The 26,430-nt window shown below is 45.2% G+C and overlaps 1 protein-coding gene across 11 annotated transcripts in view; it reads left to right on the forward strand.

Moving 5' to 3' along the window:
• Nucleotides 1-26,430, forward strand: part of RAP1GAP2 (RAP1 GTPase activating protein 2) — a 265,430-nt gene that overhangs the window by 100,152 nt on the left and 138,848 nt on the right. The window contains exon 1 of one of the 11 annotated variants that reach the window (XM_073315716.1): nucleotides 25,127-25,185. The exons of the other annotated variants lie outside the window; for them this stretch is intronic. Coding sequence (XP_073171817.1) covers nucleotides 25,142-25,185 — 44 coding nt within the window. The 5' untranslated portion in view covers nucleotides 25,127-25,141. Of the gene's footprint in view, nucleotides 1-25,126; nucleotides 25,186-26,430 lie in introns of those variants that run through there. 11 annotated transcript variants of the gene reach the window in all.

Raw genomic sequence — 26,430 nt, forward strand, 5'->3', positions numbered from 1 at the left:
ACCTCCAACTGCCGGAAGGTGGGACTGGATGATGGGGTGGATCAGTTGAAATCACCTGTTCTGTTCATTCCCTCAAGAACATCTGGCCCTGGCCACTGTCAGAAGACAAGATACTGGATCAGATGGACCATTGGTCTGACCCAGTGTGGCTGTTCTTATGTTCTCGTGGTTGGTATCCTGAGTCCATAGACAGGCAGAGTATATTATTCTCCCGTTAGTCTGTGGCCACCCTAGACAGACACTACTATAGCACAACTGGTTCGTTAATGGCGTAGTGTCATTCTATTTAAGCCTTTGGGTACTTTCCTAGCATTCATGAGTTATTTCTCTAGTCCCCTTATCAACATGCTCAGGAAGTTGACCTTCAGGTCTGCAGGGTGAGGTTCTTCAGTATTGCATGACTAAGATGAAAGAGTTCAGCTTTCACACAGAAATAAATGACTTCCATGAAGATATATAACAAATAGTGATACTGCAGAGGTTTGCAAACCTCTGGTGAAGGTAGAGGCAAGTTAATGAAAATTTCTGCTGTAGCTTATTGATAGACTAAAGGGCTTTGAAAGCTGGGGACCCAGTTAACACTTCTCTCCATAAATCAGTATGGTAACTGGTTGTTCCCACTCCTATATGAAATAATTGATGTCCTCTAGCTTGTTCGTGAAGAGCATGTAACAGTGTTATGTAAACCCAGCCGGTGTAGTCTTTAGCAGCCTTTGTTCAAAAGTTATCTAAGGGTAAAGGGAAGTGGAAATATATATACACTACTTACATTTGCAGTTAAATGCTGCCTTGTAACTACTGGGGTCTGTGGTGAATCACAGATGTTTAGTTAGGAGAGAAACAATGAGTGCATGGATAATACTGGAGTCCGGCCAATTTCCCGATCTCTTTATTTTCTCCTAGCCGTGAATGTAAACAGGGACATTAAGGAACTAATCCAGTGGTTTCACTGGAATATAACAAATTAATCACAAGGGCTTAAGTATTTACTGTAACAGATATATATTCCAACAAAGATATTTTTACCATCTGCTAAAATTGCATAGTGTGGTTACCCAAAATACCATTCAAAATGTCAGGATACCCGGAAATACAATAAATCCCATCTGGATCTGTACAACTGTTGTTGTTGTTGTTTGTATTCCCATAGTACCTAGGTGCTTCTTTCATGGATCAAAACTCCATTATGCGAGTAACTGTACAGACGACAAAAAGATGGTCCCTCCTCTAAGAGCTTACCCTTGAAGTATAAGACGAGAGAACAGATGGATACAGGCAGATGGAGGAGCATAAAGAAACAATGAGATAATATTGGTCAGCATGATGGTCTGTGATCTCAGCATACTAGCAGCCGAATCATTGTCAAGTTTTTTTGTAGGCCTTGGTTTTAAGGAGAGTTTTGAAGGAGGATAATGAGCTAATTAATGCAAGCACACTTGTCTTTCCCTTGTCTCGCCTTCCTTCTCCCCACTTGTTTGTTCACCCATTGTGAATGGTTTAAATCCTAGACTGTGAGCTCTCTGGTAAAAATGAGAAAGCAAGTAGTTTTTCAGTAAGCGTGTGCTGTGACACTTGTTTGTGTTTCTAGGTCTGATTTTGTGAGCAAGTCTTTTTTAAGTGAGGTGAAACTTGGGGGTACTTTGACGCAAGTCAAATCGGACTCCTGAAAGGGGTACAGTAGTTTGGAAAGGTAGAGAGCCACTAATGTAAGTGACTTAGAAGTCTAAATCCAGTTGTCTTTGAATGAAATTTAGGGTTTGTCTACACAAGAAAATTAATCTGGAATAAAGTGGGATGTGAATTCAAAGCAGATTAATTTATTCCTGATTAGCTCAGTGTGTGGATGCTCTTATTTTGGAATACGAGTGCCTTATACCAAATCAGTTAATCCATTTCCAGAGGCACCTTTATTCCAGGGTAACAGCCTCCACACATCGAGTTAATCAGGAATAACTCCCCATTTAGAAAAGCCCTTAGGGATATGTCTACATTGTGACTGAGAATGAACCTCCCAACCAAGACTCCAGCTAGCATGCTAAAAATAGCAACATAGACATTCTGATTTGGGCCTATGGGGTTGGGTGGAGCCTAAGCTTCCACTTGAACCGGAACATCCACATTGCTATTTTTAGTTCACTAGCTTGAGCCCTACTAGAGCGAGTCTATCCACCTGCAGTGTAGACATACTCTAGGAGCCTAAGGGTCCAAATCATTTTTCAAAACAGAATTTAGGCTCCTAAATCACTTAGACACCTTTGAAAGTTTATCCAAGGTGCTCACTCCAAACATTTCCAGTCCAAGGGCTCCTCCTCCCATTGACTTTAATGGAAGAAAGATTGCCTGATTCTGCAAAACCTGATCCAGGTGAATCAGTTCCATTGTTTTCAGTTGAGTGTAACGGGATTGGCCCCTGCTGAATTTGACCCCCTGTCATGATGGCTTGCACTACTGCTGCTGTGGCTATCCCCTTCCTGTAGAGTAACGGAGGATTTCAGTGTTTGACCTTGCCTATCCCTGCTCTTTCCTGGGCAGTCTGTTGGAAAAGAAATTAGTGTTTCAATACAGGGAAGGTTGAAATGACTTAAGATTTGAATACTGCATTGCCTTCTTGCTTCTGGAGCCGCATTTTGAGTAGAAACAAACCTAGATGTATTTTGGCAGTGCAAAGGCTGATTGAACTGTATCTAAATAGAACACACTGTACTTTGTGCAGTCCTCCTGCTGAGCATTTTATTAATCTCTTAGACATAGACCTTGGTCTAGGTGAGATTTTTTTGGTCTCCTGGTGACACAACATTATTTATATGTTACAGTGTATGTCATAAAAATGATTCTGCCCAGGAGGTGTCAGTTATTTGCAAGTAGAAGAAGAGCTGGAGTCAGTGTGATTCCTAAAAACACCTGAACTCTAAGAGGGGAAAGAAAAGAAGAGATGAGTGTGATAAATAATACCTGCCAAGAGCTAGCGTTTGATTGCATGGTGCTATGTATGATTTGGGAGTTCCAAAAAATGACTTTAACGCTTCAGGGGGAAATGATCATTTAGGAAATATGTTTGTCTTGGAAAAGTTTAGTCATGAGGATGACACTGGAATGAACTAACCAGGAGAGTGAGTTTTGGGGCTGCTCTAAACTCTAGTTGAATCCAAGTTGTTATGCTTTAAACCAGTTTGTATTGGTGCAAACCCATATGTTGTTTTCAGCCTGGCTAGCTCAGTTTAACTTGCCTGGGTAAAGTTCTAAGTGCAAGCTAAACTGATATAACCAGTTTTAAACCAATATAAGAGTATCCTTCCAGGAATTGCACAGGGTTAACTAAATTGGTTCTTAAGCTGACTTCAGTGAAACCAGTGCTACTTTTTTGTTACTCCTGGGGGAATTCTGCACCAAAAAATTAAAAATTCTGTACCAAAAAATTCTGCACACAATATTTTAAAATTCTGCAAAATTCTGCATATTTTATTTATCAAAATAATGCAATATAGTCATGCCAGTTTCAATTATTTTTGTAATTTATTTAAACTACAATACAATGGATGGAGAATGAGAGTGGGGAGCACTGGAGGAAATCCCCAAACTCCCTTTGTCTCATAGTAACGTAGCGAGGTTTGACCCTTTTTTTCTAGCTATTAGCAAATGACTATATGTAGTCATGTGCTCAGTGCTACCTCATAGGCAACTGAAGAGCAAATGTGGGCTGGGGAATCAAACTCACAATTTATACTGGCTACTGACCATCTCCAGAAAGGTCAGCACCAAACAGTTCATGGAGCACATTTTGAGAGGAATTTTTTTCAGTCCAAAAATGTAGACCAGTTCTAATCACTAAAGTACCATAAGCATTTGTAAGGCCATATCGTCCTTTACACCACTCTGGCAATGTAGAGGAGCCTTAAAACTTTTACATCTGTTTTATACTCGTGGGGGAATTCGCAAAGACAACGGGAACAATTCACTAAGCAGGCAGGCTGCTACATACTGCTCTGCCCCAGGCCTACCTCCTCAGAAACACCCCAATGGCTTTGCCTCTCCATGCCAAAGGTGCCATAATAGCAAGCAAGAGGGACAGCATATCTCTTTCTCTCTCACATGCAGGAATACCCAGCCCCTCCAACCCCTGTCCCAGCGGTGATTTACATCTCTACTGGCTGCTCCAGGTGCCCGAACCAATCTGCCTGCTCTGCTGGGGATGAGCACATGACCACTCTTGTGGGCTTCCCTTTGCTTCCCCATCAGAAGTCATTTTTCTGCGGGGAAGCAAAGAAATCTGTGGGGGACATTAATTCTGTGGGTGTGCAGTGATGCAGAATTCCCCCAGGAGTAAATCTTTGTGTCGACAAAGCCTTAGCAGTCCTGTCACTATAAAATAATAGACTTTATCCAGTCTAGCTATTTTTATACTGCACTTAGCACCGTAGTATCTGAGTGCCTAATAAGAGCCCATAACCAGTTTTTTTAGACTCAAACCAGAGTTTGCTTTAAGGTGTTGAAATGTTTGCATTTTGTATATTTTCATTTCCATAGGTATTTGCCTTTCCAATCTCTGCCAGAGCTGGAAGTTCTAAAATACCCACAAGAGAGGCTACTTTTGTAGGCCTTGATCCTGCAGTGAATTCTGCATAGGCAGACTCCAGTTCCCCTGGATAGGAAACACCACTGGCTTCACTGAGGCTTTGTGTGATGGTAAGGCCCATGGTGGCTGGCTTGAGCACTGAGAATGCCAGAAATTAGCCTAGATACAGTGTGATTGTGGTCTCACTTATTTTTGTGTAAATACTGGTGTAACATTGACTTCTATGGATTAACCCCAGTGTCAGTGAGAGCTGAATCAGGCCTATAATATTCTTGGGAGGTTTCCCCAAGCAAATTTTGGTGAATCAAGAGTTTTGGATGGAAATACCATAATTTCAGCCTTGGAAGTGTTGTGATTGCTCAGTTTTCAGTACAATGTTAACAGAGAGGCAGTAAGGCCTAAATGAGAAAGGATGGGTACTGAAGTCTAATCCCACTTCTGCTAATGTCTCATAGGTCAATCGTAGGACAGGTTTCTAGACCTCTCTCCTTCTAGTTCACCATTTGTAAAGTGGGGAGCATAATATTTATCTGACAGGGCTCTCATGGAGGTTAATTAGCCAGTGTTCATTGCTAAACATCATAAAGATAAAGCTGTATTTGTGGACTATTTAATGGGGATTTCGGCAAACTATTCCTTAACCTCCTGTGAGGTGGTTCACTGGTATTGCTGCACAAGGAGGAATAAATGGAGAGACTGAGAGGCCTACTACATATGTGAAATGAGAAAAATAAATTGCTACAATTTTTCAAACCATGGCTGTGATTACTCAAGGTGACAGGAATCTGGAGGTAAAGTAAATATGATGAATAAAGGTCTACATAAGAGACAGTAATCCAAAAATATTTTTAGGGTGTTTACGTTAGAGGGTCATATAATTTAAAGCAACAAGATACACCATATGTGTCTTTGCAGCTGGACCACAAATATGTTATCACAGAAATATTGAAGAAATCTGAACAGTGGTAAAACACATGGATAATGTTTTCTCAGAGAGCACAGGAGCTGAATGAGATCAAAGTAGTGCGCAGATGTCTTGGGTAGACAAAATATTGGCTGCTGATCTGGAAGTGCAGAGCTAACATTGAAAATCCCACTTATTTGCCAGAAAAAATAAGGAGGGCTGTTAATAATATCCCACTTTCCCCACGGACCAAATGGCTCTTCGTAAGCACATTAGTTAGTTTTCTACTGAGGCGTGTAATCTGAAAAGAAAATGTCATGGTGAAGCTGCTGTTGGAGAAGACAAAAGCTACAGGAGTGGAGTCAGTTCACAAGCCCTTGGGCTGGCAAAGGTTGCATGGGCTGTTCCTAAAAAAGGAGCAAAAGGAAATAAATGCCAGCTTCTAATTTTCCCCAGGGCTTTTGAGAGTGTATCCATGGACCAGATCCTCTGTTGGGGTAAGTCAGCATACCTTTATTAAAGTCAGCATGGTTACACCCATTTATATCAGCGGAGGATCGGTCCAAAATATTTGGAATTGCGCAATGTGATGGAGCACATTCTCAAGTCAGGAGTACTAGACTCTAGAGATGCACATGAAAGTCTTTACAAAGATGGGGTCAGATCATCAGATATTGGAAACTGGCATAGATCTGTTGAGATCCATAAGACCTGCACATGTATACACCAGCTAAGGATCTAGCCCATCATGGAATCCTGTCTCTCTGTCCCTCACTCTCCAAAAAATCCCCATGTAGCCTGGCATTTAAAAACAAATTACGAAGCTGAAGGCATCAGAGAAACTCAGTTAATGCACTACATCCTGAGCTGGTATAAATTGGCAGAGCCTCTCAGTGGAGCTATGATAATTTACACTCACTGAGGTTTCTGTATCTCAAACATTTGTAGCCTCCCCATTAAAGGACAGAGCAAACTCCAAACAAGGTAAATTATAATGGGAGCACAGGCTCCACAAAGGGAAATTCAGTCCAGTATGCAGGTGTAGTAAAACCTTTATTTATTACTGACTTAAAGGTGATTAGACACAGGACTGTGGTGTTTTGACCTAGCATGTGTCTCATTCATGGGGTTCAGGGGTGAGACCTCTGTCAGGCCTAAATGTCAGTGGGTCCTTCTCTGAGCAACTTTAACTGGGTAATAAATAATGTTTTACTATCTCTAAGTACCGAGCTCATTATTACTGCTCTCTCATCTGCATCTATTCACTCATCTGCGTTAAGGGAGGGACACCTGTGAGATACCCTGGGCTTAAAGCACTTCCAGTGTGTATCTGATCCAGAGGGAGGAACGGGTCAGGGCCCAGGCTCCATTTTGCAGCAAGGATGAAAACTAAAAAACCCCTAAGGGCTAAATAACTCTGTGCAGACTGGCTTGGGTAAAGAAAGGAACCCTGTCTTCCCCTGATCAAAAGCTGACCCTCCCAGAATCAGCCTGTTGACTTCCAAGAGCTTTGGACCAGGGCCTTTGAGGTTCAAAACCAAACTCGTTTAGTTAAATTTTCTCCACTGTGTTTAATTTTTATACAGCCAGGATTATGCTAGGTCTTGTTGGGGGCATAAAGAAGGCTGGTTGGGGGCAGGAGGGAGCATCACTGAATTTTCATCTGTGCAAACAGCCCCTACCAACAGTCACAAACTTTGTCACATATTGGCCAAGTTTCCCAGAGGTATTGAAACTCGAAGCTGAATCTATGGCCTGGATTGGTCTAATTATTTCAAGCTGCTCTATTCAGAATCTAGAACAATGTACTCCGGTGCTGGAAGAGAAACAGTTAAAGGGTGAGTAGCATGGGTAGTGGTTAGAGCCATGGGTCTGGAAGTCAGGAGTTCTCTGCCACTGATTTATTGTGTGACCTTTGGCAAGTCATTTAGGCCCACTTCCTCAAAGGGATTTAGGCACTTCACGCCCATGAGCCTCTCTAGCACTCTGTCTCCATTTCCTGCCCCTGTCTGTAAAATGGGAGCAAAACTGATCTACTGCAGATCAGAGAGGGTCTATAAAAATGAATGAGGATTTGTAAAGCTTTGCACTGCAGATGAAAGACACGGGGGGAAGGGCAAAGTATTAAGGGGATGATTGGAGGCACAACAGCAATGTGACAGCTGGTGCGGCAAAGATAAACCAAATGGACAAAATATAAAGTGCACTAGTGGGAGATAATGGGGCATTTAGAAGCAGAGTAAAAATTGAGTGAGAGACAAACGCTTGTATCTGGGCGTCTGGAGAGTATTGAGGGACACAGAATGCCACCCTTGGAGATGGGACAATAGCAATGTCATTCATCTGGTACCCTGGAGCTTCAGCTAAAATGAGACCTAGTTTTGAGGGAGCCGTGCTTTGGCAAACCCCAAATCTGTCTGAGGTTTTGCAACCCTAATTTCTTCCCTTATCTGTAGCTACTGTGCAGGGAAAGGGCCTTTATTGTTGTTGCAGCTGGGAAATGAAACCCAAAATTGTCACCAGTGGAGGAATTATTATAGCACGTTGAATACACTCATTGGATGAAGGGAGTTTCTTCACAACAAGCAGGAAGACAAAGACACTCTTGGCTTGAAAGATTTGTATTTCAGACCTTTAATGTGGTCAGACTTGTTTGTGTTCAGTATTATGGGCTTAATTCTCTGCTTGGTTAAAGTGGGACAGCTATGTGGAAATCAGTATAACGGAGAATTTGGTTCTCTATCTGTTTAGTCACTTTCTTCTCACTAACTTGCCACTAACATCTGTGGGTGTGTTTTTAACAATGCCAAGTTCAAAATATATGATTTAAAGCAATACATTGGGATCCTGGCAGTGCAACTTATGCTTAATAAAAAGACATTCTGTGAAACATTCTGCTTTCATGGATTAGCAAGTTCCATATGTTAAAACATTTAGTGATGCTCTCTAAAAAGCCCTCACATATTTAAAGCTAGATTATCCACAATTACATCTGCCCAGAGTACTTGTCATCACCACTTAGGTTTATTTTTAACAGTGTTTCACAAGTAATAAATGTCTCAGTTTATGTATCCCCCTTTTCCCCCCTCCCACTCCATGTGTGTAGTTTGTCAGACTAAGTGCTGTTTGCAGACAACAAAAAGGAGATTTCATAAAAGAATAACAACCTTATAAAAGCAAATATTAGTTGTATGGCTTTTTCTTATGGCTAGAGAGAGAAAGATACCATAGGGTTATAGATATTTGCTCCCAAATCTCCTGGTTTTGAGGACAAAATGCGTTTCTGTAAACCTATTATTGCCTTAGCTGGAGCTTGTCAAACAGAGGTCCACACGGGATGCTTTAGAATGTTCAGTGTGATGGGGGATGTGTTTCTCTCCTGGATGATCAATAAAAGAAAACAACTGAATTCCTAATATTTGTGAGCAGATCCCCTTTCATTTCATAGAGCTGAGATTATATTGAGTAGGTGTCTCCAAGGTCATTTTAATGATTACGTTTGGTAATTTGGTTTTGGTTGAACCTTTAGGAATTTAAAAATTTGTGTAGAAATAAGATCCAGGAGAAGGGTGTGAGAGAGATTCACTTACAGGAATATAGGGCCTGTTCCAAAACCCACTAAAGACAATAGAAGTCTAATAATAAATTAATTATATTATAGTAAGGCCAAGGAGCCCCAGTCAAGGATCAGAGCCCCATTAGATAGTAAGCGCTTTGGGACAGCATCTACCTTTGTTTGTGTTTGTACAGCACCTAGCACTGGGGTCCTGGTCCATGACTGGGGCTCCTAAACACTACATCAATACAATGATAACATTATATTAGGCACTCTACAGATATTTCACAAAGAAGACAGTCCAAACTCCAGGGACCTTACAATTTCTACGGACTACAATGGGCTTTGGAACAAGCCTGTATTGAACAAATTTCACATAATTATTTATTATTATTTGTATTATCGTCGCACGTAGGAGACCAAGTCATGCTCTAGGCGCTGTACGAACACAGAACAAAAGATGGTGCCGCCCCAAGGAGCTTACAGAATAAGTAAAATAGTCCAGGTAGGCGTTTCAGATGCTCTACTAATGGGTGGTAGCTATATTTCTCATAGGAAATCACCATATAATAAGACCATGTGTGCTATATATTGGGATGCAATCTGTTGTGGATCATACAGGATCCATCATGGATCATGTAAGGAGAGTGTTCATGGGGGATTAATAAAGCCAATATTTAAAACAACACATTAAAAAGGTCAAGCTTTAAGATGAGTGAAAAATAATTAAGGCTCTGTCCAGCTATTGATACCAATAAGCTACTTATGTTTTGCTGCATCGAATAAAGAGTCAGAAATAATCAAATGTTGCACAGCTGGAGGAAGGCAGAAAAGTTACAATTTTTAAAAAATGATCAGTTTGAACTGTGAAACAGAAGATTAAAAATGGGGAGTGAAAGAAACACTTTCTTTAAAAAAAAAAAAAAAGACAAAAAAAAACCAGGTTGCATGAGCAGTAGGGATACCTAACCAGCCCTCTTGTTTCACATAAGACAAAGACTTCATATAAGCATCTAAAAACCCACAAAACAATTGGGGACTGATTTTTCTAGGGAAGGATCCAACTTCAATGGGAATCGTATCCGTCAGTTGGAGCTGTATTGTCTCCTAAACTGTAGTCTTAATTAGCCAGCTGAGTGAGGAGTGAAAAGGAATAGGTATTTCATAGGTCCACCTTACGTGTGTGTTAACACTTCAGTGCAGATGAGTACATGTGATATTGGCCCGATGGGTGTGTCTGCATCGCAGCCAGGGAGGTGAATGGCAGCTCCTGTAGATGTACCTGGAATAGTTGTACTCTAGTTTGCTCACTAAAAAGAGCTGGGAGGACGCCACAGTGCAGGCTTCAGTGTGGGTTGGACAAGCCCACCCGACCACCCTGCGTACACACTTGTGTGTGCAGCCCGTGCCGAAGTCTTCAGTGCACTGTCCTTGCTTCTATTTTTAGTGAGCTAGCTAGAATACGGCTAGAGTAGGTATGTCTAGACTGACTGCCGTTCACTCCCCTGGCTGTGATTTAGAGGTGCATAATAACAGTAAAAAGTGAACCAATAACAGTGGGGGAAAAAAAGACCCACCTGAGTGACGCAAATTACGGCAACCTAAACGCTGTCCAAACTGGCTCTGTGTTGGCCGAAGAATCTCTCCCGCCGATATAGCGTCTGCCTCTCGCCGAGGTGGAATCGTTATGCTGACGGGAGCGCGCTCTCCCTTCGGCATAGAGCGTCTTCACCACACGTGCTACAGCGGCGCAGCTGTGCTGATGTAGCGCTTCTAGTGAAGACCTGTCCTCTAGGCCAGATGTAGGCTACAGAATTTTGTTGGCATAGCTATGCTGGCCAGGGGTGTGGCCAACCTAGGTATCCTGGCAAACAACCCTTGTAGATACAGCTATAGCTTATGTCATTCAGGGAGACGTTTACTTGAACCGACAAAGATCTTCTGGTGCTGGTATAAGCCACCTGAGCTAGCCTAGCTCGAGTGCATGACCGCATGGTGAAAGAAGGCTTGTGCTACAGAGAGCAAGTGGATATTATCAGAGTCCTTGGCTCAACAACTGATGAATTGAGGTAACTGACACCTCCCCACTGCATTACTGTCTCAAGCATCAGCAGCACTTCAGCACCAGCCCTCTGTCCCTGACAGGCCACCTTACATGAGCTTACAGCACCACTTAACTCATGCTAGTCATTTTCCTGTGTGGAAGGGAGTCTGATTAGGGGCAACACTTGAGCTGACGGTGCAGGGAAGACAGGCCTTTAAGATGAGTAGGCCTTCAGGTTCAATCGCTTGGTGAATTTGGATTCACAGAGGAGGGCTTGGGGGATAGTTTTTTGGACAGGACATCAGCTCTTATTGTCTTGTCCATTATCCTGGAGGAGTTAAATGCAGTCTGGGTCCTATTCTCCTCCCCCTTGGAGGAGTAACTTCCCCGAAGCCAATGGAATTATGCTGGTATAAGCCAGAGGAGAATCAGGCTTCCTGTCTTAAGACTGACGCATCAAGAAGCACCTCTGGCATTTTGTTGCAGCAGAGTTTGTAATGTACAAGTTCACAGACTTCATGTGCAATGAACGAACAACGATAACATTCTGTCCGAGTCCACATGATATTTTAGAAGCTCGCATCTTTAAAGGGCCATTGTAAAACTCTGGATCTTCTCAGACTCCTATCCAAAAGATATATGTAGAAGGTTGACAGGTACTTGAATAGGTTAGTGCTGTATTATGAAATCTCTGTGAAGACTCAAAGGTCATCCCTTTCACAGAGAGTCCCTTCACATTCCTCTCAAATGTTACCAGTGTCATGTACCACGGACTACAACAGCTCCTACATTGTACAAGCAAGGTGGGCTAATTCTCCCCGAAACTGGAAAGCTGAACTCTGCATTCTCGTCACCGATAAGGGTAAATTAACATATTTGCAATTACTTGGGCTGTGTTTCTTTAGGGTATGTTGTTGATGATTTAGAAGAGCTGCATTAGGTCCTCAAGCAGCCCAAGGAGGAAAGAGAAAACATTTGGGACCAGCTCCTCAGCTGGTGTAAATTGACGTAGCTCCATTCACTTCAGTGAAACGACGCTAGCTGAGTAGCTTGCCCTCTGTGGGTGTGTGACGGGGGGGAGGTGCAAGGTTGTGTGTGGGGTTTACTTTCTCCTTTCGTGGCCCTCTCCAAGTGAATATGGCAGAAAAAGCCTCGGATGATCTCCGAGGACAGTGGTTTCCCTTTACTTTTGCCTTTCGCTTTGTGCCACCACATGCCGCCGCTGCCAGAAGCGGGCGTAAGGAGTAGTACTGAGTGTGACCGAAGCTCGGTTCTGGCTCTGAATAGGGAAGTCTTTTCCATGAATATTTGAATCTTGCTGGTGGAGAGTCCTAGTGCTTGACTGGTTCCCTGTGAGATTCTCTACTCAAGGGAGAAAGGAGCCTCATCAGCACCCTTGACTCTGCCCTAGGCCCAGTGTAAAGCCCACATGTGGCTGGAGACGATGCAAGTCCGGGCAGCGATGGAGAGGACACGCGTCATCTCCTATTCAGCCCCTGGGGGAATTCATGGGAAAACTACCGCAGTTGCAGTGCGGTCACTTTTCTGTGGACTCCTGTGTGCGTATTCAGGGGAGTGATTTGAAAGGTAGCAGGTATTAGAGGTAGCCTTGGAAATGCAGCTTCTGCGAGGTGCGTGTGTGTTTGTGTAGGCACAAGCTCTCTGTGTGAGGATTTTTGTCTCTTGTTTCTCTCTCAGGAGTGGGGGAGTTCCACCGCTTCTGTGGAAGCTGGTGGACATTTAGACAGCAACGTGTCCCGTTCTTCCTTTTAACCACTAGACAACACTGTCTTTCCCCTTTCGGCTCTAGAAAGAGTGGCAAAGAGAAAACGCGTGAATAGCAATAGAAAGCAATTTCTGAACGTGATTGTCTCCAGCCAATTACCCCTTGTGAGAACGTGTCATTGAGATACAATCTGTGTTTTCACTCTACAAATGTACTCCCACCAGGCAACATATTTATGCAAGACAGATACTAACTGAGGCTCTTCAAGGGGAGCCGTAGACAATTCAAAAGCATTGTCTAGCAGGAGCCTTGAAGTGGTGTGTCATCTTCTAATTGCCTCTGCTGGAAGGGAGAATGGCATTTTGTTGCATAAACAGATGACAAACTTATTGCAGTTTGTAATCAGACTGTTCAATAAAGTAGGGTTCAGCTCTTCAGTCACGGTTGGACGAGGTAGGAAGTATTGCTCCCTTGATATTGGTCCCATTGACTTCTTTGATGTCATCACAGGGAGGTTTCTTCCCACTCCACATAGTAGCTCTCCTGACCAATCCATCAGCTTACGCAGGCCTCAACATTGTAACATCTGAGCACCTCATGATCTTTAATGGATTGTAGATGGACAACAGACACCACCCCTGGGAGGCAGGGAGGGCACAATCCCTATTTCACACATGGTGATTTGGGCGCAAGGTGGGTGAATGCCTTGCTAAAAGCCACCCTGGAAGTCTATGACTTGAGCTAGGAGCTGAATTCAGACCTGAGTCTCCAGTAACCATTTTTTCTGTCTCCCTTCCTACCCTCTCTCATCTGGTACAAATATAGCTCTAGAGCAATTGCTCTCCACTCCGGGGTACGCGCCCAAACTCAAAACAAAGTCTTTCTTACTCTGGGATTCTGATCCACAGTCTCTTTATTCTGTGACTTTTCATGGGAGCTGCCTCCTACTCCTGGCTTCCAGCTTCCTTTTCCTGCCTGGTCCATAAAGCAGCTGAGCTTAGCTGCCTGAACAGCTCCAGCTGGCTTGATCTTCTAGACCCATAACCTGTTCCAGAATCCAGACACCAGGCACAGGACAGAAAGCGTTTTCTGAGTCAGACTCTTCTTGGATGGTATCGGCCCCAGTGTCCAGAACCCTTCAGAACCAGGTGGGTAGCAAACCACCTCAGTTGTAAAGCCTCCAGGTCCTGAGCAACGTTCAGGTCTCTCCCTCTATGTTAAGGCTGGCAGGCCACCCTGACCTAAGATGTTGTGCCTACGTGTTGCAATCTGCTTGGGCCTGATTCTCATCTCACTTACGTCTGTGCAAATTAGGAGTAACCCTGCTGAAGTCAATGGAGTTACCCTAACATAAAACCAGTGTTGGTGAGGGCAGAATTAGCGCCTTACCGTCTTCATGTATGTGTGTGCGTGTGAGAGAGACGCATGCTGAGTTTCCAAAGTCATTTTGCATAACAAATACAGTAGCTTGCTGTCTGCATAATATATTGCCTTGAACATGCTCCTGTTTGATTTACAATATGGTAGACTTAATTGTATGCGCATTTAGTTCGCTATGAAATGTGCTAATGCGCAAGTTAAATTATTGGGATGACTTATAGCTCTGTTAATAAAGCCCTCAGTGCGCAGTTGTGACTACACATTTCATGAGGCCTTCCTCCGTGTGGGGAGTAGAAGCAGATCCACAGTGAGGGACGCAGGAGTACACAACAGATGTTTGCTCCCTGGCTTCACTGAATATTACTATCCACGCTTTACAGCAGGGGCGGGCAAACTTTTTGGCCTGAGGGCTGCTTTGGGTTTCTGAAATTATATGGAGGGCTGGTTAGGGGAGGCTGTGCCTCCCTAAACAGCCAGGCATGGCGCGGCCCCCCCGCCCAGGACTTTCATTTAGTCTAAATCTAACAACATTGCGTTTCATCAGAAAATATTTTGATTTTTTTTAGAAGTGTTAAAATGGAGCATTTTGACAATTTCAACGTTTTTAAATAATGTTTTGAGTTAGGAGATTTGTCAAAACCATTTCAGGAGCACTTTTTTGATTCGGACACATAACTATTTTTATTTTTTTGCAAAAGGAGGGTTCATCAAAAAATTCCTGACCAACTCTACCTCAGAGATACATCCACCGATACTTGGTCTGAATTTGAGTCACTGTACTGAACAAAACTACACTGACCACATTGTGAAGTCTTCACCCAGTGCTGAGCCTCTTACGCAAGGGTGGGCAAACTTTTTGGCCTGAGGGCCACCCCCTATCTGACTCCCCTGCTTCTTGCCCACTGACGGCCCCCCCCAGGACTCCTGCCCCATCCACGCCCCCTGCTGCTCTCGTTCCCCTGACCGCCCCCGCACCCTCTGCCCCTAACTGCCCCCCGCCGCCCCATCCAATCCCCCCTTCCTAACTGCCCCCCTGGGATCCCTGCCCCTCCAACCACCCCTTCTCCCTGACTGCCCTTGGACCCCTCGCCCCTAACTGCCCCCCCACCCCATTCAACCCCACCTCCTTCCTGACTGTCCCCCCGGGACTCCTGCCCCATCCACCCTCCCTGATCCCTGTCCCCAACACCCCCCCATTCCTGACTGCCCCTCCAAGGACTTCTGCCCCCATTCAACCCCTGTTCCCTGCCCTCTGACCGCCCCAACCCCTATTCATGCCCCTGACCACCCCCCGAGCTCTCCTGCCCTCTATCCAACCCCTCCCTGCTCTCTGTCCCCTGACCGCGCAGCACAGAGCACCGGCTTAGGCCAGGCTCTGCAGCCCCGCTGCTTAGGTTGTTTCACCGTGCGGCAGCGTGGCTGCAGGGGAGGGAGGACAGCAGGAGAGGGGCCGGGGGACAGCCTCCCGGGCCAGGAGCTCAGGGGCCAGGCAGGATGGTTCCGCGGGCCGGATGTAGCCCGCGGAGCGTAGTTTGCCCACCTCTGCTTTACAGGTAGGGAAACCAAGACAGAATGGTCCTGTGATTTTCTCAGCCCCCACCATGCATCAGTGGCAGAACCAGGATTAGAATTCGGTAATTCCTATCTCCCATTCTGTGGGTACATCACGAGGTCAAATGGCCTCTCCAGATATTTGTTTTTGGGAGGACAGAATAAATTATTTCATTGATTTGCTGCTGCAGGGATCAAGGAGAGACAGCGACTCAGGTACCTGCAGCCCGTTCAGTGGATGGAAAGCAGGATAAGAGAGTGCAGTTTGTGTGACCTGGAACGCTCAGTGATGAGCTGCCAAAATCTTAACAACTGGTTCCCTCCTCACCCCACGAGGCGGTCGTTGCCCACCCCTGCCTCCCAGGTCCCCATCCAACCCCCCGCGTTCCTTGATGCCCTCCCCCCTCCAGGACCCCTGCCCTATCCACCCTCCTCCCCGTCCCCTGAGTGCCCCCCAGAACTGGGCAGGAGGGTCTCTTGGGCCACCGTAGTGGGTGCCCACCCCACCCCTAAGAGCCAGAGGGACCTGCCGGGGGGCGAGGTGGGGAGTCCAGGAGGTGCTTGCCTGGGGCAGCTCCCAGGAAGCATCCCGGCAGGTCCCTCCGGCTCCTAGGCATGGGGGAGCATAGCTAAGGGGGGAGCATGGGAAGGGGCCACTCCCCCACTGATCACATCAAAAATGGCGCCTTAGGCACCGACTCCGTGGGTGCTCCGGGGCTGGAGACCCCACGGGGAAAATTTGATGGGTGCAGAGCACCCACTGTCAGCTTCCCACCCTGCACCCGGCCCCAGCTCGCCTCCGCGCCGCATCCGCCCCTGAACGCACCCCCCCACTCTGCTTCTCCGTCTTCCCCCCGCCCCCGGGAGGGCTGAGAAGCAGGCGGCGGCTTCACACTCAGGCCGAGGGTAGCAGAGGTGAGATGGGGCAAGGAGCGGTTCCCTTGCACACACCCCACCCCCGGGTTACCTGCTGTGGTGGGGGCAGCCCTCCTCGTGACCCCCCACCCCAGCCCCAGCTCACCTCCGCCTCCCTGGGCCTGAACAGGAAGCCGCCGCTTGCTTCTCAGCCCGCCTCGTCTTCCCACGCGAACAGCTGATTCGCGGGAAGCCTGGGGGTGGGGCGGAGGAGCAGAGCGGGGCGGCGCGTTCAGGGGAGGAGGTGGTGGCGGAGCGGAGGTGAGCTGGGGCTGGGGGTGGGGCGGGGAGCTGCCGGTGGATGCTCTGCACCCACCAAATTTTCCCCTTGAGTGCTCCAGCCCTGGAGCACCCATGGAGTTGGCACCTAAGGCGCCACTTTTGGCTGGTTAAATTTAGAAGCCCTTTTAGAACCAGTTGTCCTGCGCGGAACAACCGGTTCTAAAAGGGCTTCTAAATTTAACAACTGGTTCTAGCGAACCAGTGGGAACCGGCTCCAGCTCACCACTGGGAACACTACTGTTCAGACAAAGCTATTATCATTTTTCTGAAGAGTAAAGCCTTACTGAGAGAGCTGAATATTCAGTACTTCCGTGAGAATTTGCATTTGCAGCTTAAGCTTTTTAAACTTTGTTTACTTGTTAAGATGATAACCAGCTCTCAACCTTTTTCAGAGGGTCATGCGTTTTCTCTAACCCAGAGGACCTCTTTCATTTCCATCAAAAGGCTTTGCTGACCACACCCAGACTTTATTTTGATTTCAGGAGAAACCTGCGAGATTTACACAGCACTGTCAAATTGTCTAGGCATTGATCTCTTCAAATTCCATTCATTCTCCATGGACCATCTAGAGGGTGCTCATGCCCTTAGTCTGTTTCAAGTTCTACAATTTATTTTCATTCTGCCTATGGGATGAAAGCCTGATGATGATCTTTCTGAATAAACAATCTGAAAGGCACTGGAATAACCTTGATGATTCAGGGACATCTAAACAAAGGAAGACTTGAGCAACATTGTCCTACATGATCCATCTTGTTATCAGGAGATTCCTCAAGTTCCACAAATGGATTTAGCTGATCTCTTGGATTCCATTACCCTGTCCAGGGGAAAATCTGCACTAGGGATTTCAGTCATCAATGGCCAGCCTTACCCTGCATAAAACTGGTGTAAGACGCACCAGTGCAAATCATGGTGTTAATCAGCTTTGCTGGTCTAATGAATTAATGTAGTTATGCTAGTAGCTCGCCTCTGTGGCTGCAAAGCTCCAGCGTAGGTGAGGCCTTTTGTTTACAGCTTAAAGAAGTGGATCTTTTTCAAACTCTAGAGTTACTGCTTCACAGGAGAGTGAGAGAGAGAGAGATCATTTTGGGAGGTGGTTGACGTTTTTGTGCTCTTGTCTTTAGTGTCTCGGTGATCGGAGAGTAAGACTCAAGATACATAGGTGAAGTTTGTTGTAACATCAGAAAGTAAATGGAAAGAACGTTCTCCTCCTCTAAGGAGCAATGACAAATGCAACAAGCTTTCCCACCGACCAAGTAAAGCTGAGAGGCACTGCCTGCTTCAGCTGGAGGCTAAAACAAAGGTCTAAAGCCCAACTCAGTGCAGGTAGGTATCAGAGAGGGAGAAGGAAGAGGGGGAAAACCCTAGCTCTTCAGCATTTCCCCCTTATGAGACCTGATCCAAAGCATGGCCAAGTCAGTGGAAAGACTATCACTGATTTCAATGAGTTTTAAATCAGACCCACAATGAGCTGGGGCATTAATCATCTCCCTACAGCTCTCTCAGGCCAGCTCCCTTGTCATTCCCTGTGGTCCTTTCACTAGCAGACGGCAAAGGTTAACCCTTTCTCTGTCAAACACTGGCTAGAATCTATACCCCCAGTTACAGGTCCTGTGTCCTTGTGAGTTGTTGTTCTTCAGATCGTGAATAGCCTGGCATTAGAATCTATGTAAGTGAGCTAGAGGATGATGGATGTCTGCTGTCATTCAGTAGGGGACATTGACATCATGGAGAGCAGCGATCACTTGAAAGCTCAACTTTGTACTTCTATAAAGAAAGCAAAATGTCACAGGAAAAAGTTGGTTGAGTGTTTCATACTGTTCCATAAACTGCAGTACTAATAGAAAGTTTGTTTCCTACTAGGGATCCCTTTCCGAGCCCTGGGGATGGCCCCCCTTAACCTTCACTGTGACGGTTGGTTGCTCTGTGGGAGTAATTCTGAAACCTGCTCCATCCCTGTTTCTCCCGTCTCTCCAGGGGCAGTGCAAACTGCTTCAGCAGTGCTCCCAGGCTCTGCCTGTCCCGAGAGCCGAGAACTACATTCGAAAGCAGACCTGCCTGAGAAATGGAAATCCCTTCCTATGAAAAATTTCAGGTTTTTGACCCAAAAAGTGCTACCAAAATTGAGATTCTTTTTTTGCGGGAAGGGATTTCCAGAAAATTCCATTTTGGGAGGACCCCCCGCCCCGGCCAAAAAAAAATGAAATTTTTCATCTTGCTGGCTGCCTCCTTGGAAGACTCTTCCCAATTTCCCATGCGCTTTCTAGGCCGGCTGCTGGAGGCTGTGTGCTCTGGCTCTTTGTCTTCCTGCTTCTGAGTCTTTCTGCCTCCTTCCCAGTGTGGCTGCAGGAAAGGCAAACAGGCTGAGTGCCCCAGCTCTCCACCTGCTTCCCATCCTACCTGCCTCTCCGGCAGCTGAGGACGGGGGAGGCAAAGAGCCCGGGAGATGAAGACCCCACGTGGGAACCTGTCATTTTGATTTTTCACAAGGGAAGGCCAGATATGTTTGGCAAAATTGGAATTTCCCCACAGAACATTTAGATTTCATAAAAAGGGCATTTTCCATCCACAAATCATTCCAAGGGCAAATTCCCAACCAGCTCTATTCAGAACCTGAACCAGGACTCCAGTATGGCTGTACACCGGGGCTGGAATGTTCAGAATGGCTTGGCACCCGGAATTTCAAAAGAACTGGCTAGATTGTCAGGGTTAATGGGTAGTGATCAATGGCTCCATGTCTAGCTGGCAGCCAGTATCAAGCGGAGTGCCCCAAGGGTCGGTCCTGGGGCTGGTTTTGTTCAATATCTTCATTAATGTTCTGGAGGATGGCGTGGATTGCACCCTCAGCAAGTTTGCAGATGACACTAAACTGGGAGGAGAGGTAGATACGCTGGAGGGTGGGGATAGGATACAGAGTGACCTAGACAAATTGGAGGATTGGGCCAAAAGAAATCTGATGAGTTTCAACAAGGACAAGTGCAGAGTCCTGCACTTAGGACAGAAGAATCCCATGCACCGCTACAGACTAGGGACTGAGTGGCTCGGCAGCAGTTCTGCAGAAGAGGACCTAGGACGAGAAGCTGGATATGAATCAACAGTGTGCTGTTGTTGCCAAGAAGGCCAGTGGCATTTTGGGATGTATAAGTAGGGGCATTGCCAGCAGATTGAGGGACGTGATCGTTCCCCTCTATTCGACATTGGCGAGGCCTCATCTGGAGTACTGTGTCCAGTTTTGGGCCCCACACTACAAGAAGGATGTGAAAAAATTGGAAAGAGTCCAGCGGAGGGCAAGAAAAATGATTAGGGGACTGGAACACATGACTTATGAGGAGAGGCTGAGGGAACTGGGATTGTTTAGTCTGCGGAAGAGACGAATGAGGGGGGCTTTGATAGCTGCTTTCAACTACCCAAAAGGGGATTCCAAAGAGGATGGATCTAGACTGTTCTCAGTGGTAGCAGATGACAGAATGAGGATAATGGTCTCAAGTTGCAGTGGGGGAGGTTTAGGTTGGATATTAGAAAAAACTTTTTCACTAGGAGGGTGGTGAAGCACTGGAATGTGTTACCTAGGGAGGTGGTAGAATCTCCTTCCTTTGAAGTTTTTAAGGTCAGGCTTGACAAAGCCCTGGCTGGGATGATTTAGTTGGGGATTGGTCCTGCTTTGAGCAGGGGGTTGAACTAGATGACCTCCTGAGGTCCCTTCCAATCCTGATATTCTGTGATTCTATGAACTCCACTCCCAATTAGGCACCTCAATAAGGCACCACCACGTTGCTACAGGACTCCCAGCCTAGCCAACTCCCATGTTTCCTAGTGGATGGTACGGTAGCAATCTGTGGTGGTGTGATACGGATCACAGCTCTATCCCCTATTTACTTGGGCATGCGGATAACAACAAATAAAACCTGAAGATATTTCCTTCCTAATCAGAAGAGACCATAGGACCTTAGTGTGCAGATTATGTGGAGCCTTCCAAGTCAGTGTCAGGTTTCTCTGCGATAGTCGGATTCTGTAAATCAAGGTCATTGTTATTAGAAAGCCCCCAAATCTGTTGCCAGCTTCTTTTCAAATGGTGGCTTAAAAAACTGTGGGCTAAATCCTGATATTCCCATTCCGGTTGCACCGAGGTTTCTGGGGGGGTTTGCCTGAATAATGGTTTTAGGATTTGGGCCTTTTTTTTAACACAGAAGACCAGAGAAGGAATCAAGGGTAAAGACGCTATCTGTAGTCCTGAAACCATCAGATATACAGCTTTACTGCATGCTAGTTTACTGTGCATCCTAAATCAGGATTTATTAGTGACATTAATGATAAGCAATTATGTTTAGTGCACTGATTTGCTAGTAAAATCCAAAGGAACTGCACATACTGTAAAGACTTATTTCCTCCGTTGATTTGATTTAATTTAATGCTGAAATCTTGGAACTTGTCTCTTCTGAAAGCCTTATTCAGGGGTGGAAAAAACACCAAATGAACAAGGACACAATTTTATTTAATTGTGCTGCTGCTTTTAAAGCTATGAACTGTGTGTACTGCATATAACCAAATAGAGACGCTGTGCTATTTGAAGGAGGCAGACTGGTCCAGTGAGTAAGACACTGGACATGGAGAATAGACCTGGGTTCTATTCCAGCTTCTGCCACTAAGCTGCTGTACAAGTTTTATTCCCATCTCTGCCACTGACTCGTTGTATGACCATTGGCAAGTCACTTTACCTCTCTGTGCCTTCCTTTGCCCCATCTGTAAAATGGAGATAATGAACATTATTATTGATTATTTGTATTGTATTCATGCCTGTGAATCCCAGTCAGAAACCAGAGCCCCATTGTGCTTGCTGCACGCTGTATAAACACAAATCAAAAAGTTGGGTCCCAAAGAGGTTACAATCTCATTTGTAAAGCGCTTTGAGATCTGTGGCTGACAAGTGCTGTCTAAGAGGTTATCATCATCGATCCTGTGTCTTATAGAGGCTGCCGAAGAAGTAGTTGTTAAAGAGGGAAAGTCACAAGAACCTCATAGAATATGTTGACATTTGTGTGCATACTCGGAGTTGACTGTGAACATGATCGTGCATATTTCCCATATTCATGCTGAGTGTCCAAATGTGCTGTGCTGGAGACTGGTGTAATGCTATGCACACGCCGGTACCTGCTTCCGCAGTGCTGCTTTTGTTATGCAACACTAGTGCTACCCTTTCAGGGTTGGTATCCCAGGAGATGCTCTAGGAACCGCCTTGCTGTGTGCTGTTGGTACTGTCCACCACCTTTGCATATCTGTCGATGGCAGCTCCTGCTCACTTCTCCCTACTGTGACACTGGGTGGAAGATGTGAAACGTGGGTGGATGATGATGTAGTTCTGGTCACAGACAATGACCTTTTTAGATAAAGGTAGATGCAGCTATCTAAATTCTTAGGATTACCAACAAATAAATTATTCAGGAGATCAGACTAGATGATCCAGTACTAGTCCCTTCTGGCCTGAAAATCTCTGAATCTTTGAATTGTGAGTTGAATAGTTATTGATAAAGCCTTTTTGAATAATTGACATGATATTATCCAGGAAGCTATACAATTTTCTTTTAAGTTGGTTATTATTCTGGTAATCTTCCTGGGTGAAATAAATCTTTAATACCATGCTCTCTCTGGCTGAGATGACAGCTGCGTTAGACTAACGAGTCCCAAGAAAGTTGAAACATGTGCCTTGGGTTGATGTTTCATCTTTAGCAGAATTAATGACATGGGCCTTGCGTACGGCATCCTAGAAGGGCCATTAATGAGGACGGGTTACATTAGTGCCATTTCCCATTCTCATTAGGCTGCTCTCATTGCTAGGAGAATGGATTGATGTCATCCCACTCTCTGTCCTCATTACGACCTGTGGTACCGAGGATGCAGACTCCTTCCTTCCGAATCGCCCGTCTGCTCTGTGACAGGCAACAATATGTGGCACCGTTCTGACCTTTTTCAATGATCCAGGCTTTGATTGGTTGGTCTCTCCTTTCTGTGGTGAGAGTAACCAGGTGGGGGATATAAACAGAAACAGTCAGGCAGATGGGATAGAGAGGAGGAAATGAACAACTAGGTAATTTATAGCTAGAATATTTAAAAGATTAAGGTATCACGGCATGGGTCCAATTTCTTGAAATAAGGAGAGGTACATGGATAAGAAATGACACAAGCTCAAAACATCCTCACTCACTGATATTTTAGGATTACAACCCATTCCCTCCTTGGACACTGGAGGTACCGTTAATTATTGTTTGTTGAGTGCAGGAGGTGTGTTTGGTTCTGTGCAAAACAGAGCCTTATTCAAAGCTAATTGAAGTAGATGGAAAGACTCCCATTGACTTCAGTGGGCTTTGGGTCAGGCCTGGGGAGAGGAAAACAAGGATTAACATTTTTCAAAAGCAGCTAGTGATTTTGGGTGCCCCACCTTGACTCACCTTAAAGGGGCCTCATTTCCAGAGGGCAGGTGCTCAGCACTTTCTGAATATCAGGCCTTGTAAAGGCGTCTTATATCAGATACTCCAAAATTACATCATGAAGCCGTGAGTAGAAGAAGGTGGTCAAGGTCGTGTAAATGGGAGATTTGGGTAGAGCATGGGGTCTGAGCGGGCTCCAGGAGGAAGGAAGTACTGAGATGCGGGCAGGATGAAGCTATGCACAGCTCTGAAAGTGAAACCTAGGAATATGAACTGGATGCAAAATCAGACAGAGCATCCTTCACTGGTTTTCAGAAAGGCTGGGCGGGCTACTTGGTTGGAATGCCAGCATGGTATTTTTGCTGGAGCATTTTGCTGGAAATGGGAGAAGTGGGAACCAAGGAATGAGTTTTACAGCACCATATAAATTCTGGGATCTCAAAGTTTGTAACAAATAATGAATTAAATCTCACTGTCCCCCTTTGAAGTGAGCATGTCGTTTTAGCCTCATTGTACAGGTAGGTAAGTCGAGGCAGAGAGAAGTGAAATGACATGCTCAAGGCGAGTCTGTTGCAATGCCAGGAGTAGAACCCTGGTGGCTGATTCCCATTTGCTCCTGCATTAAAGAAGGATCTGCACCATGAAGGCACAAGTGGCCTTGTCTAACAGCCTAGGGAAATCTATTCTTACTATATTTGTTCTAAGCTCAGGACCAAAACCATTCATGCAAATTCATTTTCATCACTTTGCTAACAAAGATATGAACTTCTGTATGTACTTTACATATTGCAGTGATATATTGCAGCATGAAAGAGATCTAATGGCACTTCTAAACAAAAGTATCTAACTGGTTTCGTTACAAAAGCCACATGCCTTTTCAGTGTATTCTGCATCTGTAATAAAAAACCATCTTCGTGTACAGATATTGGTTTGTAATTTTCCTATAGCTTTTATTATCTTAAATTGGATGATCTTAAAAATGTCTGCAGATTTCAGGGATATTCTAAAGTCTCATTACGCACAGTTAATAATATAGCACTTATGTGGTGCTTTACATCTTCAAAGGACTGTACAAACATTAACCATTTAATCATTCAATTTTGGGAGTGTGTTAACACATACCACAAATAATGAATATCAGTCAAGTAGTCAAAGCAAGCGGTTTGTATTGTGAGCTGCCTTGGGCTGAAATCTGGTCATGTTTACTGTTCACCGGGTATTTACGAACCACTGATACCCTTACAGAAACTGGGTTTAATTCACAAGCAGAAAAATGGGCTAAGTGCACTGGATAATTTATTTATAGTGAATATTTGACTAGCTGTTATCTGTGCTGTGGAAATGAAGACAGAAAGCAGTAGTTACAGAAGGGATGCATATGCTGTAGCTTTGTTCTCTAATAGGAACAGTTTACACACCCCTACTTAAGTAAAATGGCATCTACTGCTTGCTGCTAGAACTAGAATTGCTTCTTATCTGCCCCTTAAGGGGATGGGAGGAGCAGTATGTACTGAGTCTGGATAGCTGCCAATGTGGAAATCTATTGTGCAGAATCCTGGTAGTAGGACAGTTTATAGGACCAGATCCTTCGCTGTTATATATTGCTGTAGCTTTATTGACTTTGAATAACTGGATTTGGTACCCATGGAGGTTAATGACAAGCTCTTGTACATTTCAGTGGGAGTAGGATCAAGGCCTTAACGCCTTTCTTTCCTTCTTAGAGCCCATTTGAATGTGACAGCTAAGCTGGTGCGTGGGATTGAAAAAGAAGCAGGCTCAACTACAGTCATAATGGCAGGGATTGTCTTGCACCTCGAGCTGGTTCTGTCTGAGGAGTGAGTCCCTGTGGTTGGTTTTGTTGCTTTGTTTTGTATTCAGACGGCGCATTGTGAGCATTGCTTACATTTAAATCTGGATGTTCTAGTAAAATTGGAGCTTTCAAGTCTGCAAAAGCACCTGCGTGTCAGACAGAGCAAATCCAGTAGGGTGGCTGAGATTTCATAGCTGTTACTGGGAACTTGGGTAAAACTTCATAAACGTATATCAGACTTAGGAGCCCGACCTCCACGGCAAGTCAGTGGGACTCAGGCTCCTAAGTCACATAGTTGCTTTTGAAAATGTCACCCCTTATAAACAGATAAACTGCCTATGCTTGTTCCCACAGGGCAGCTTCCTTTTTAAAATAATAGTGGGTGTCAGAGACCATCACAGGTGTCCCTTGGCAAGAGATATAGGAGCTCCAACTCAAATTCTGGTCCTGTGGCAGTCCCAAGTGAGATGTGAACCCAAAAAATTTAAGTCAAGCTTTTGAATCCACCATGCTGTGTGGGTTCAGAATTAGGCAAAAAGAGTGTACACACCCGGGCTAGGTTTTCAGCTGCACACAGTATGTACTCGGTGTAGCTAGTGGGAGCCCACAAAGGTGCTGATCGCAGCTCCCTGATCCAAAGCCCAGTTCTATGCTGATACTGTCCCTGACACAATCTGGGTCAGCCTCGGGGTTGCTCTAAACTTTACTAGGTAGGTATGACCCAATAGGGCCACTGCATCAGCTGGGGAGTGCTGGAGTGCAGCAAAACTCTACCCACATCCCCTTTCTCCTGGCCATGTACCCTATACAGGGGGTATGAAGGGAAGGAAGAAGGGGTTTGGCATTTGAACTAGCTATGTCACCTCTTTACCTTGGGACTTTCCCACTCCAGGGCGACTGCCAGCTGGCTGGATCCATCAGCATTTAGAGACTCTGTGCTACCAGCTGACTGGCACAAAGGGGCCGTATCATAGGAGAGAATCTCAGTGCAAGCCAAGTGTTAGATGAGTGCAGTGCTGAGGTGTGATTCCTTTTCCAGGGTAAAAAGCTGATTTTTTTAAACCGCTCAGGGCTCATTCTACTGCTTGTGGCTCCATCTTTTAAGAAAACCTGATCCAATTGGTTTAGAAGCTGTCCTTTGTTAGTAATCATCCTCATTGATTACATTAGCCTCACCTTGCCATGAAAATTGACTGGGGGGGTGGGGGAAGAGCGGGAAAGCCAAGTAATACATTGAAAGAAGTATATTCTAATAGAAACCGTGGCTTCT

The sequence above is a fragment of the Lepidochelys kempii genome, chromosome 17 (genome assembly GCF_965140285.1).
Source record: "Lepidochelys kempii isolate rLepKem1 chromosome 17, rLepKem1.hap1, whole genome shotgun sequence".
Taxonomy (NCBI): domain Eukaryota; kingdom Metazoa; phylum Chordata; order Testudines; family Cheloniidae; genus Lepidochelys; species Lepidochelys kempii.